The 14,609-nt window shown below is 46.3% G+C and overlaps 1 protein-coding gene across 3 annotated transcripts in view; it reads left to right on the top strand.

Annotated features, from left to right (window-relative positions):
* The window catches only part of LOC119373801 (uncharacterized), a 153,635-nt gene that overhangs the window by 124,448 nt on the left and 14,578 nt on the right, over positions 1–14,609 (top strand). Inside the window, exon 1 of one of the 3 annotated variants that reach the window (XR_005179982.2) lies at positions 11,073–11,396. The exons of 1 other annotated variant lie outside the window; for it this stretch is intronic. Coding sequence is in view for 1 of the 2 variants with exons in the window: in XM_037643857.2 (XP_037499785.1) it covers positions 11,292–11,396 (105 nt within the window). In the remaining variant the exon portion in view is untranslated. Of the gene's footprint in view, positions 1–11,072; positions 11,397–14,609 lie in introns of those variants that run through there. One more of the 3 variants, XM_037643857.2, reaches the window with a different exon arrangement.

Here is a 14,609-nt window from a genome sequence, read left to right as displayed (position 1 = left end):
CCTTTGTGCACTCTTAAGCAATAACATATTTAGGAGCTAAGCTCTTTAGGCTCGCACCACCACCGTCGCCGTCGAAGCTTCCTGCAACATAGATGCGGCGCCGGCGCAAGAAGACAATGGCGCGCGTGGCGCCAGAAAAGGAAAAAAACAAAAAACAAGGCGCGCGTTGCGCAAACACCAACGCGCGCGGCGCAATAAATTGTTTGAAAACGTACATGTCGTTTGCGTCCCATTTCTACAGAGCTTCGCTCATCGGTTGTATTTGTACACGGAACAACTGCTGATCTTTGTTTTCCTGTCGTTGATGGAGGTCGCGCATGTCCTCGCTTGAAATTATTTGCACTTGTGTGAACATTTATTGTGCCTGTATTTAGGATTTTGGAAGCCTAAAACGTTGCATTGCCTGCCTATTTTTGGCGCCTAAAACGAGCTTTTTTAATGCCTAAGAATCCGGCCTCTACTCACTACTGCGCATATTATATTCCCTATTGAAATGCCATGCAGGTTGTTTAACAACAAAAAAAGATGTGTTGTCTCTGCCCGGCTCTCTTTTGCGATATAATTATTTGTAGCAACTCCACAATCACGCCACACGCCAACCTGTGTTTTAGTATAGTTTCGCGTACGCTCACCATTGCTGAGCGTGATCGATTGCCAGTTCAAAAACACGACAGAATATTTCATTGCACGCACACGCTCTGTGGTCACTAATTACCTTCTTTTGTAACGCTACAGCTTTTAGTAACGCGCTTGCATGACCTCCCGTCGTATCAAGGCCACAGTACGACGCGACTGTGTAGCTTTAGGCAATAACGACGCTACATGCAGCAGAACTGCTTCAACAAACAAAGAACCATCTGCGATAATCACGCCCCATCTTGCAGTAAAAACATTCCCCCCACCCATCGCCCGTCTACGCGCCATACTTAAATTTCCTGGTGGGATCCCACTATAGTATAAAACACAAGACTGCCGTTTCATAACATGGAGTTATCAGACGCGAGTTTGTGTACTTGCAAAATAAAATTGCGGCATTACAACACTATTTCACGCCGTAAGAACAGCACGCTTGTAACTAAAAATCCAACTTTTACGTAGTAGTTACGTAACAGAGACTTTACACCAATAGTAGAGAACAAAAACGTTGTTTAGTTTCAAAAACAACGTCAACAAGAGATCACGTGGGAGTACACCCTCATGATATAAATTATGCATAGGGCAAGATAATTTCTGCAAGGCTTAGCTGTTTCGGGTCAACTGTTTGTAAAAGGCTTTTATCACTGGAAGTATTCATAGCACAAAATGGCTGATTACTATCTATACAGCCCTTATGTTGCTCACGCTGCAGGTGTAGTGTTTAATAATGAAAATAAATCTTTATTGCAGAAAATGTTATCAGAATGTACGATGCCGTGTATGGGGCCAGAGTCGCATAAAGCTTCGATGGCGCTGCCTCGCGGCGCCAAACAACTGCAATGTTTTAGTGAACAGAAAAAAAAGTGAACTACAACAATAACACTGCAGGATTCTCATAGTAACAATGCGATATTCAAGCATGATACAGTGGCACAGAAGAAAATATATTTATAGAGAGAAACAAACAATGTTCTCTACGAAAGGCGACCAGCAAGTGAAAAAGAGCTCACGAGATCAGTTTGAAGTAGACAAAATGTATGTGATAAGACGGTTTCAAGTGAACGCACAAACAACGGCTAAATACGTAGTGTTTAGTGCAAACCCTGTAAAATTTTCGAAATTTTTTTGGTTTCACTTCAAGTAAAACTACCAATAACTTACTCAATGCATTCCTTGCTTTCGTGATGTTTTCACTATATGTGGTTGTGAACAATCAAAATCAAACGATTTGGTTCCCTTTACTACCTTTAGTTACATCGCATGCATTGCCAGATTTGCGCTAGTAGAGCAAATTGGGGCACTTTCGGATATTTTATGCGCGTGGCCTGCTCAACTGCGCATTTTTTCCAGCTGTGCATTTGCCTTTCAAAAGCTGTAAAGTTCCGCATAGAACGCCGAAATCGTACTGTTAGTTTATTGAGACAGTATGGCAAAAAAAAGAATATATTTGACGTAGAATATTTGACGAAGGAGTCGAAGAAAATATTCAATAATACAGTTGAAACTCGATCTAACCAAGTGATGTGGACCATCGAAATATTTCATTAAATTGGGAAGTCCGCAAAAAGATTTTTCGGCACCTCCAAGTCTAAATTTATAACGTAGCGACAACCGAAAGCTACCAGGCCATTGTTCTTGCCACCCATCTGCCGCTGCGCAGGTGAATAGTCCGGGCCCTGACATGGAGCCTCTCATGTCGCCCAAACATAGGGGACACCATGCCTGGCCGATGCAAGCCAGAAAGGCGGTTGCATGAAGCAATGACGGGCGAACGATAAGCGGAGTCGCAGAGAACGAATGAAATGATTCTGCGAGCAGGCAGACCCACAAAGGAGACGATTAGTGCCATAAAAATCAGGAAACCGACCACCGCCGTCATTGCTGCATGCATGGGCACTGCGGCCAGCCTCCTCAAGCCAAATCCAGGGCTGTGAGTACAGCGCCTAGGCGTTTTAATGCGATAGCGTTAGAGCGCACGCTCGAATAAAAACCCCTCTCTGCAAAACTTGAAGGAAATCGCCGCTTTATTACTCTGTTATTTCTGGAAAAACTTCGATGTATCGAGTTTTGTGACCAAGCTAGTTCGTTAATTCGGATTGATGACGACTCTGAGGCCTATGGGTATTTCCTGTGGAATCGAAATGTCTTGGTCAGACTTCTTAATATCATGTTCCGTTCGATCGAGTTTTAAAAACTGTATTTGGCCGTACGGAACATTATCAACAAATTTGTCGGCATCTAGAATAACCTCAAATTGAAATAACTCTGCATGCCATCTTCAAACTCTACCTGAGCGACCTAGAATACGTTTTTCTGGAAAAGGCACAGCATTTTCTGCAGAACGTAATCGCCACCACGTGCGTAGGCAGGCTCGGTGCGTGTAAAAGAGCACCACGCGGTGAAGAGGAAGTAGGCAGTGCGAGGATGAGATTGGATGTGATAACGAGTCCGGCAAGCTTCGGTCCACGATGTCGAGCGATATAGGATCTCAAGGCGGGAGGACGTGGTAGTGTAAGAAGAAAAAGGATAGCAACCGCGTAAGGAACAACTGTGGACATATTGCCATGGGCAGCCAAGCCCATAGAGTTTCCTACAATATTACTAGAGGGAAATCTGACGCTAGTGTCTATGGGAGCTGCAATGCATGGCACTTCAGCCAGCATGGGAATGATGGGTAGTACACGGATTTGCCTAAACTTTGTTCTTTTGGCTCCGTTTGGCTCCGCGTCGCCAGCATCCGCTTTGTCGCATCCGCTTTGTCGCAAAGTTCAGCGAAAGTCAGCAGTTCCACTTCACCACTTATCCTTTTTAGGCTCAGCAATTCAAATCTGGTCGCGAAGTTCACAATTATCTATTCTTTTATCCGAAACAAATGCCAGAACACAGCAATAAACAAAGCCACAAGTGCGCTCGAAGCCGTAAGCACCCACATTAGGCGAATCCGTTTAGCCTACTGCCCATCATTCCCATGGTGGCTGAACGATCGCAGCGCCAGAGTCCCCTCAAGTTCATTTTAGGAAACGCTATAGACAAGCCTATCAGCAGTCCAGTATTGTTGAAGAAGGACACAAGAAAAAAGCGTTAATAAGAAAAGATGATAGAAAGAAAAAAAAAGCAAAAAAAAGGACGACCACTATGCCGCGTATTCGCTTTCGTTGCAAACCAAAACTGATAGCAGTACGGACAACACGCGAGTCGTCGGTTTAGAATGAACAAGTAAAATGAAACAAAAATGTGGGTAAGGAAATTCCAGATACGTAGATGATGCGAAATAGTAAACGCCAGAATTACTCGTGCGCGCGTTCTTTCTTTTTTCAGGAACCTGACAACTACGTTGTATTAAGGAAGGTCATACGCAGAAAAAAACATGCAGGATACACGAAGTGCCCCCGCACGTAACCTTTTTTAGGCCGCATCGGCTACAGCGACAGTGTCTTAGGAAAGTTACATGTTTTCTGTGTTCGCCAGCGTGTTTGTATATATTTTGTTCACGCAAAGAATCGAAGCGATACAATATAAGCGATGACGTGTCCAGCTGCGTGGTGAAACAAGTTGTTTTTACAGCAAGAAGTGTTATCGATTCTTTGGCGCAAGCAAACGCTACGGCTGACGTATCTGCCAGACTTGCGTAATGCATTTCAGTGGAAGTTTTGTTTCCTTTTTTAACAGTCTCTGTTCGGCTATATTTGCTTCGTGCGGATTTTTATGGCAACACCTTGCAACCTCCATTTCAAGTTGGTTGGTTGGTTGTTTGTTCCTTGACAACCTGACACAACCCACTGCGGGGGATCGGCCATGAAACGGGCGGCATCTTATTTTAGAGATAAAATTGTTTTATATTTCTAATATGTTTAGAAAACGATAGTTAAAGAAAATCTCAATCGAACAGCCCAGGCTAAAAAAAAAGTAAGCCACATGAACAGAACGTGCGACATTGGGGGTAGCTTCATTTATGCATGTTGTTATTACTTTCGGAGCTAAAAGGAAGGTAATTTTAAGAGCATTTTAATGAACTGACTCTTCTGTAGAAGTTCTGCGGTATGTTTACCTGTTGTGCGACAAAACTAAACTATTACTTGACTATTAAGTTCCTCCATAAAAGATTACGTACGTAGAGAAGGTATTTATTATTTTCAATACTGTGAGCGCTTTCGGAATGTTTCAGAGAGGGAAAGTTAGCTTCCAAACTGAAAGCAAATATGCAAACAGCACAATGCAAGCTCAAAATAGAAATCTACAAACAGCATACAACAACATACAAAACAGCAGCATAGAAACGATGTTGTGCGAATAAACATAAAAGTAAATATACCGATAATATACACGTAATGACTATGGTATAAAGTATGCGATATTCCATTGCCTGTTTTGCTGTGGTAACGTATCATATGCGCCAAGAACATCTTTTGTACTCTGCATACTCTATACTCCATCTTACCGCTAACGTTCAGCACTACCAAGGCTACGGGGTGTAACCCTACTGAAATCGGCCGACAGCCGATGATCGGAAAACAAATAGGCAGCGCTCTGCAACCGGCATTTTTGGCCGAGCAATGGCGGCCCAAAGTCGGGCCCCGATTGGCACCAGTTACGCTGGTTGTTAGTTAGCCGAAGACGTTCAGCCAACGGTCGGTAAATGATAGGGAAAGAGTCGGCACCCAATGCTCGGGCGACCATACATGGTCCTCCGTAGGGCCATGCATTGCTACCTACCACGTTGGCCCGGTACTATTAGCCAGCGACAAGCCGACATTGCTTCATATCTGTGGGCGCAAATATTTTTTCCTACACCGCGCGCATTATTTCTCGGTCAGCCAAAAATTTCTTGTATCAGCGTTGAGCGTCGCCTGTCATTTTTTTCACTACATTATTCGCACAAGAATATTTGATCCAGCTGTGCGGCGTCTGACGTCTACAAGGACGGCCTACGGCCTTTGGCCTATGTTAGCAGCCAAAGGTCGGCCGGTGAAAGGCCATTAACCAATCCCAACCTCGGCCCAACTCTGTTGGCTCAATGCAAGCTCAGCCAAGCTCGGGCCATGGCCGGCTAGGTCGGCCATTCACGTCGGGCCAGCATAGAGCCGAGGTCGTTTTTCAGTTGGGAAGCAAGCCACACGCTTCCGCAGCAGAACATAGTTCCAGATATAACTACATTACAATTGGCAGGATTGAGACATTTGCGTTTGTTTGGCATGTGTTGCGTCACATCGATGCGTGATATGTTTATTCTTCTTCGCGTCAATGTCGTGTGCCTTTAATTGCTGCATCAGTAACCGACGGTAACTGTGGTTACAAAGCAACATGGCAGCGTCCGTGCAGAGGCGACCGCCCGCTTTGATCCGAACTTGCGCTTGCTGTTCGACCACTGCGCTGGCAGCAACAAATAAATAGTAAAATGAGCCATCATTTTGTGCCATCTCACGCTGAGGACAAAGCGTCAGGTACATCTTGTCGTTATTTACGAGATCAGTCGTTTGCTTAGCCACGCCAGACAAGCCTAACGCGCCGAGAATTTGATAATTGTTTTTAGAACTAGCGCAATAGTGTCACGGATACATTGCTGTCGCAGCAACATCACATTAATCTATAGCAAATACCAGCGTCAGTTTTGTAGCTTACGGGTCACACAGTGCACGATGAAGATATGATAATTTCGAAGCGCAGGGCACCAGCTGCGATGGGTGCCGCCTTTTTTTTTTGCGATGCCGTCTGTACGCTTTACTTGCCCTACGCGTTGGAGCAGACGCCAGGGAGACGCTGAGCAGACGACGCGACGCGGATGAATACATGTGGAGGGGCTAATCACCTTTTCGATTGGCTAAGGGGCCCTGTAGCCTTCACACTGCTGAAGGGAACTTGTGAGATGGAGTATACGTCGTTTTTTTTGTGTGTGTGATTTTCATTTCATTCTTAAGAGGCATTTTAGCAGATTTGCAGCTCCTGCGATGTGGCACTTAAACTGCGCAATAAACAGACACGCGTAGCGTCTTGCTGGAGTTTACTTCCGTTGTCACTGCAGGGTAAACGCACGCACGAAGGCGTTTTCTCGGCTTGTACCGGGAGTAGGGAAAGGCGTAAGCGCGGTGTTTCATTGAAGGAAACTATGGCTGCGGCCTTCCCTGGAGCGTTCTTCTCAGGCTCCATAGGCACATCTTTCATCGTCTTTCTGTCGTTTGCCATAGTCTCCATCAGCCCAACACACAACGCATCCTTCGATCACCGAAACGTGTTTTACGTTCAACTGTCGCGCAGTCAGAATTATTCTTATTTGCGTGATCCACCACGTCACCTCTAGATGCTCTTCTACAGATGGCTGTTATTCAATCATCACGAAAAAATTCATCCAATTGACCACGTAAAGCTTGTCCATGTACAATATTTTTTAACTGCGGGCACGCACATTTTGTCGGACTGTCTGGCACCCTAGTGGGTAGAGGCATACTCGGCATGCTGGGACGCAACGCCACGGTTGTCGGTCCTGGCGCTGTGAAGTTGTCCAACGACGTAAGATCCCAGATTTCCATACCCCAGATGCCGCGCAATATGCATCCAATCTACAACGAAGCATGAAGACGAGCCAGGGGTAAATCTCTGCTCGCCAGTGCCCGTTTGGACAAGGATCGAGCCTGCTTCGTAGATGCTGCTTCGTACACTCAAGAAGAAGCCTTCTCCTCAGTGGTCGTCGACCGTGATTACAAAGTCCTCAGCTGCACTACCATCCGCACTTCTAGTTCCAGCGTTGCAGAGCAGGTTGCCATTGCTCTTGCACTGACGGACGGTGTACATGACACAATTTATTCGGACTCCAAGGCCACTATCAAGGCCTTTCAGACGAGCATGGTGGCTCCCCAGGTCCTACAGATCATTCACAAAGTCAAAGACCTCAAAAGTCACTCATTTGTATTGTTTCTTGCGCACCTTCGAACCATTGAGGGTGCCTCACTCAATCCCAACGAGGAGGCGCACTCGGCTGCACGAGGTTTGAGTGACCGTGTGCCGGGTAACGCGTCATCTCCTGGGCGACCCGAGCTTCTCTGCTCGTACAACGAGATATGCAAGCACCACTATCTTTCAAGAAGAGTGCTGCCTCTACCACACTCATCGCTATGCAGGGCCCAAGCTGTTACTCTAAGACTGCTACAAAGAAGCACTTACCCGAGCCCTGCCCCACTGCACACAATCTACCCTGAACGGTTCCCAAGCCCGGACTGACCCCTGTGTGGTGATTACGCGGACTTCGAGCATGTCCTCTGGGGCTGCGCCTCTGCCGGTCCCCCTTTCACTCTAGAGGAACTGAAGAGACTCATTAGGGCCCACGACCAGACCTCTCAAATCCTGGCCGTCCAGAGGGCCCGCGCGAGGGTCGTCAGGTTTACCCTGATGGTCCCCGAGTGGGCCTAGCCAGGTGACGATGAGTTTACTCGCGTCTATTGTAGACCGAATAAAGTTGTTTCACTCACTCGCGGGTACAACCTCATGCAATATATTCATGTTGTGCAAGCGGGGGGGGGGGGGGGGAAGGGGGGTTGGCCGCATTTAAGACGCTCGCCTTCGGAGCTTGCGGTCCTTGGTTCCAAGCCCACTACGCATGCAATCTGTTTCGTTTTATTCAGTTGTTCCTCTTCGATTATGCAGAGTTTTGTTGTCGAGTCGGCATATAACTGTTTGCGAATTTAAAATAGTGCACATCGGCACCAACACAAGTCCCAACGACTGAACAACACATACTGCATCAGAGGCTGGGTCCGAGCTAGTTGTTATACTCACATTGTGAAACCGTTAAGCGCACGAAGACGGGAACAAGAAGACGACACACAGAGCGCTACTTGGAGTATCAGTTGGAAGTAGCGCTCTGTGTGTCGTCTTCTTTTTCCAGTCTTCGTGCGCTTAGAGGTTTCAAAACACAGCCTTGTTTCCTGTTCTGCTTTTATCTGAGTTCGCCTCTTTATAAGCGTCTGTCTTCGTAGGGCTTGCGGCAGAGAGTAAGTGGAGGCATTAGACAAATTGCCATAAGTATGGCCGTCCCTAATGATGAACCACGGTGATGGCATGCTCACACAGTCACAGACTATTGGGGTACTCTGCCCGAAGGGCTGGTGAGACTGCCAGACAGCGCTAGGGTGGTTGTAGTCCACGATGTTCAAAGACCTACGGGAAACAGATTTTTCCTAGCCGATAATTTTGAAGAAGCTCTAATTTGAAGAACTCTCTTCCCGCCCAGCGAGGTTTTGCATTCCGCAGTCCGAGCTCCGTTTTGCAAAATCAGCGTGAACACAAGGGAGCACAAACAAGGCAGGTAAGGCCAACGCGGTTCTGGCTCAAAACTGGAACTTTTATTGCGAAAATTATTCTCACATTTAGGGAAAAGCTTGTTTAACGTTCCTCCAGAACTTCATAAAGCCACATAACATTTAAGAGGTTTTCACATATCACCGCACGCACGCACGTTACAGATCGTCTTCGTGCGACGAAGAATGCTGCTGGATTTACTGATTTTAAAATAAGGCTGGCAAGGCAAGAACAAATTTTCTAGAGAGAGAGTTTCTGTTCTGCTTATGCGATGTGGTATATAGTCGCCGTTATCGCTAACACGTGACCACCCGGAGTTTTATTTTACCCTTTCAGGTCCACCTTGTGTCTGTGCTATACAGCATGCACACCGCTTTACACTCCTAAGGGGGTTTTACCCTGTCTATAACATCCTTCCATCCTAGAAGAAAGCCAGGGAAGTGTTGGAGGGGCGGGGGGGTGCTTTCAATCGTGTAAACGTCATCATCACTTAAAAGGTGAAAAATTTATGCAGTTGCACTGAACGCGAGAGCTGCAAGAAGTGCGGAGCAGCGGTTCGCCTGCCTTTCAGCGGCGCTGGCGTTCACGGGCAAGCAAGCGCTGGCGTTCCAAACGTGCCACCTGCTCGGCGTCCATGGCGAGAAAGGAAACGTTCATTTTTGATGCAGTGCCGGCTCTTCCCTCCTACTTTCCCTCTCTTCACCTTCACTTCCCTTTCCCAACCCTTGCTATGCTATAAGATACATGGCTATGCTATATGCAGTAAAACCTCGGTGATACGATCCCGGCTCGTACGAATTTCGCGGTGATACGAATTTTTCTGTGGTCCCGGCCAAGGCCCATTAGCCTGCAATGTATTGGAGTACAGTTGTTGCGAACCGATTTGCACCCCGCGACGTTTGATACGAACGTACGCTAGCGCACAGGTACGAACAGGTGCGGCCCGCGCTGTCGCGGAAGCCGCGGCAGTCAGGCGCGGGCGCGGGCATGCGCGCTTCGCGACCATGAACGTTGCGTACGGTTGCCTCCGAGATAGTGCGAGCGAATATTGGAGGCCTTTAGGCACCTTCGCGTTTAGGTTACACATGACGTTGACGTCGCGCTTTTTTTTCGACGCATTGACGCGTGCTCCTATGCTCGAGGCAGCAGCGTCTTTGTACTATGTTAACACGTGCCTGCCACGTCGATGCAAGCCATATCCCCGCAATCAGACATTCTATGAAACAAGACTGAAACTTGGGCTGAGGGTCTGCCATGAAATTAAAGGTGGACGAAGACCCCAAGACACGAAGCGGACGGTCTTGGCGAAGGAGCTTGGCCTCCATCTATCGTGTGCAAAGCGCTTCTTAAGTTACTTTCGCCTCACTACTTTGGTGTCATGCAGAAAAGGAACTAGGAAGCGGCTATTAGCCTTCACGGGGCACAACACATTTGGTTCATTAATTACACACGCGCGCATGCACCTTATATACGAGTACAAGTATGATAGCTGTCGTTTAAAAACTTTACTGGCAATCATTCAGAGCGGTTCATGACGTCGCTGCGGCCCTGAGAAACACTGAATCAGAACGTATGCCAACTTTCTTTTGTCGCATACTAATTTTCCATGTTTGCTGGTGATACGAATTTCGGATGATACGAATATTTTTGTCAACCCCGCGACATTCGTATCACCGAGGTTTTGCCTGCGTGACGCCATACATGGCTATACTATGCTTCACCCTCTCTCTCCTCCTTCCCCATCACCCTCACTTGCCTTTCCCGCCCCGTTGTTATACTATACTATACATAGATACGCCATGCACGGTTTTTGCAGCGTGATGCTAAACGACATGAGCCGACAGGAGCTGACAAGAGACGTGAGACGGCAGCCCGAGCCCCTAAATGCTCCGCACATAAAATAAAGGCTATACTAGAAGTCAGGGCAGAATCAAAAACAACATCATCGAAGGAGGTTATACAAGAGGTTATTGTTTCTTCTTATTATACACCCACCTATTGAGATCACTTGCGTAACGCTGTGGCCTGAAAGACCTTTCAAATATATAAAGGCAACGGTAACGTCATGGGACACATAACTGGTTCTTTATCGAGTGCTTCCAACTGCGTCACGCTTTATGTTCTCGCACTGTTTCCAGAAAAGGCTGCATTGGCAAAACCTTTAATAGCGCCGTGCTCAGCGGATGCGCAGCGTCGTCTGACAGCTAAATACTGCGTGGCCAGCTGCCGCATATGCTGTACAATAAGGCATATCAAAAGCACTGGCTCCAGATGCGCAGGCACTACATGTATCGCTGGACTAGCGCTAGAGATATTCACTCAGTGCTCTCTTTCCCAAGCAGGGCTTATTAACACAGTATCGCGACATGAGGTTTATCACGTCCATAATATTTACCCTATTTATGACTGTTCGACAGTCTTTACTCATAAGCTTCTCATACCAAGAATTTGAAGACTACGACATCAAAAAGGTAAATCATTGTATTTCTTCCCAATGTTTGCCAGCGAATGTTACCTACGTGGAGTTATAAGAAGTGCAACTTGTTCCCTTTGTACAAATAATGAAAAAAAAAATCTCGATTCCATGACCAGTCTCAGCTACGATCCTACTCCATATTTCCAGCAGCATCTGGCATTCACAGCTTGTTCCCCTTTAAATAACTCTTTCATTGTATTTAGTTATTTCATTACTGCTTCAACGTTCCTTTTTCTTACGTATGCCCCCCCCCCCTTATGTAATACCCCAACAGGGACATTTAAGGGCTATTAAATGATGATGATGATGATGATAACATCGGGTGTTCCTAAAGTTATCATTCCTTAGTGCATCCAAATTGACGTCTCTTCTATGCATTACAGCAGTGTCGATATCCACCAACTATGATATAACGTACTTGACGTCGCGATGAATGCCAGTTTCTTCTCATCGCTGTACACCGCCTCTCTTTAGTTTCTACGCTTTCAGGCGATATTTGCAGTTTTGCCGCTTCCGCATCTTCGACCTGCAGCGTGAACGCAACCATACGCTTGTAAACTACGGCAGTCGTCTCTCTTAAAACGAGCGCAAAAATGGTGCCCGCTGGAGCCAACGTATCGACAAGCCGACTTGATGCAGCCCTGAAGGAAGCAAGACTAGTTGCCGAAACTTTACCTCCAGCGACGCACCGCGTTCAAGAATTTTTCATCTCAGAGTAGGTATGCTAGCCGAGTGATTCACGGAAATGATATCGGCAATTATTCAAGGAACATGTCTAGCAATTCGAAATAATCTGAAGGACCGGTTTCGGCTGGTCTTTTGGATTAGCTTGATGAGGATCAGAGATGGCACTAGTATACTGGATTTTTTCAAGAACTTCTTGTTGGGCGAGTTGGTGAACGTCTTATTGTAAGATGTGTGCTCATTGTAGTAAAAGTACAATGCTCCGAGCACAGCTACGGCAGGTTTTCCCAGTTTGAAGAAAACCCAATGTCGTTACGTGAAGTTCAGTAAGCGAATTCATTATTCTCCTTGTTTTTTGTTTTTTTGCGTAGGCAAGAGCTGACAGCTCAACAGTCGTCGCTGATCTTAAGTCAAACATCAAGACTGGTTGAACGTTTTTCTAGAAATGCTATTAGCATGTGAGTTTTGTAAATACGGAGCGATAAGACTATGAGGAAAATTCCCAAAAGATTTCATGTTTACCATGCAAAACTTCTACTCTCTTGCGCCGAAAGCCTTTGCCTTTGCAATAAATGTCCTGGCGGTCTCGTTGCAAGCGATCTCCTTGGCTCCTGACCAGCGTGTCGTCCTCAAATTCCTCGTCGGGTGCTATTCACCAAAGGTTGCTCAAATTCTCGGTTACGAAAAGTGCAATTCTGTACGCTGAAGTGCGCATTTTTCATCTATGTAAGTATAGCTCATTGGGCTTTCAAGTATGAAACGCACCGGACGCATGGCGCTTCCAATGCTTCAAAATACACTACACTCTTTCCTTTCGCTATTCTTACTCATCCAACACAAAAAACCGGGTTCTGTAAACACTAATTCCTTTCAATATGCTGCACTTTTAGTGATCGTCAAGTGAGAAATTTCACTAACCGCCGCTAGCATTCTTTTTCTTCATGCGTACTTTCTTTGGTGTCATGAGCGCCTCTTCCTTTCTATTGCTGTCTCCACAAATATGTCTGCCATGAGAGACGCAATTTATTTCGGTAGTAGTAGCACTGCATTCGGCCTATACGTATTTTCGCTGATCTTGTTACGTTTATAACCGTGTGATCGGTTTCTGTGGGAAGCATTCGTTCTGATGTCATCATCAGCCTGACTTCGCCCACTACAGGACAAAGGCCTCTCCCATGTTTGTCCAATGAACCCGGCCCTGTGCTTGTTGCAACCACGTTTTCTCAGCAAACTTCTTATTCTCATCTGCACACCTAAATTTCCACCTCCCACTGGTGTGCTTGCCTTCTCTTTGAATCCGGTATCTTATTTCCACGTAGCACAAAATTGATACTTAAGTTCGTGTGCTCCTGGGACATGCAACGTACCGTATTGACACGTGCCGTATTTACCCATTTTATTTAAATTTGAAATTTGAAGTGGGGGGTCGACTTACAATCGAAGCCGAAACTAGTACCACCAGTTACGGCGGGACAAACTTGAAATCAGGGATGCTGTGGCATAGTTACGACAATATGTTCACGTTCCTGCTCTACCTGTAACATATACCGTATCTTCTCGCCTATAACCCGCCCCCTCGGCAATGATTCGGGGAAATTTTTCTGAAAATGATCCCCACGTATTGCCACAAAATTAGCTTTCCTGCATAGCTGTGAAGCAACGCCGTGACGCCACCTTTGTGCACCGGAATTCGCGTTGTCGTTTTGGCTTTAGCTACGTATTTTCTGTATCTTCTTTTTTCACTGTTGGTTACACGTAAGAAAATATGGTAATCATTTCGCACGCTTGTTTTGAAAAATATTTCTTTTGCAACTTCTGCAGAGCCGCTGTTCCCCGTCAGGAGTGCCACTGCTGATTGGAAGAGCGGCTATTGCCTCGACGATCGACACTTCCATAAGAGCCGAGCGCACTATCTTTGAGGTGTTTACCGTTGATGGGAGAGCCACTATTCCAATCAGCAGCGGCACTCCTGACGACGAACAGCGGTTCAACGGCGATTTGTTCGGGGAGCACTGGTAACTGATTAAAACGTTGTTTTTGACGAGTTTTTAACAGCCAAGCTGTTTAAGTTAGCCGTAATGTGCGGCCTATCAGAAAACTAACTATCATCTTCATGAACGGGTTATTTACAGGCCACATCGCTACGGCCTGGCCTTTAAATAACCCTGAGAACGAGTACAGAGAGAGATAAAAAAGAGAGAAACAAACAGACAGATTGAAACAAAGATATAAAGAAAGGGGAAAATTCTTGCCGAAAAGAATTCTTCACGAGGCGGGACTCGAACCCGCGTACCCTCGATCCAAAGGCGAGCGTCCTAACCACTCAGCTAACCAGAGAATTGCACATCCTTGTATAATATAGTGTAGCAAGGGGGTGGGAAAGGGAAGTGAACACGAGAAGGAGAGATGTGATGGCGAGGAGGAGGGTGAGGAGAAGAAAATCCCACTACACACCACTTGTTCACTAAGAGAGAGAGAAAGATATAGAAAGAGAGAGAAAAAAACATGGTTGATCTCTCTGTCA

The sequence above is a fragment of the Rhipicephalus sanguineus genome, chromosome 11 (assembly GCF_013339695.2).
Source record: "Rhipicephalus sanguineus isolate Rsan-2018 chromosome 11, BIME_Rsan_1.4, whole genome shotgun sequence".
Taxonomy (NCBI): domain Eukaryota; kingdom Metazoa; phylum Arthropoda; class Arachnida; order Ixodida; family Ixodidae; genus Rhipicephalus; species Rhipicephalus sanguineus.
Note: the sequence above shows the minus strand (reverse complement) of the source record. Positions and strands in the feature narration are given on the sequence as shown.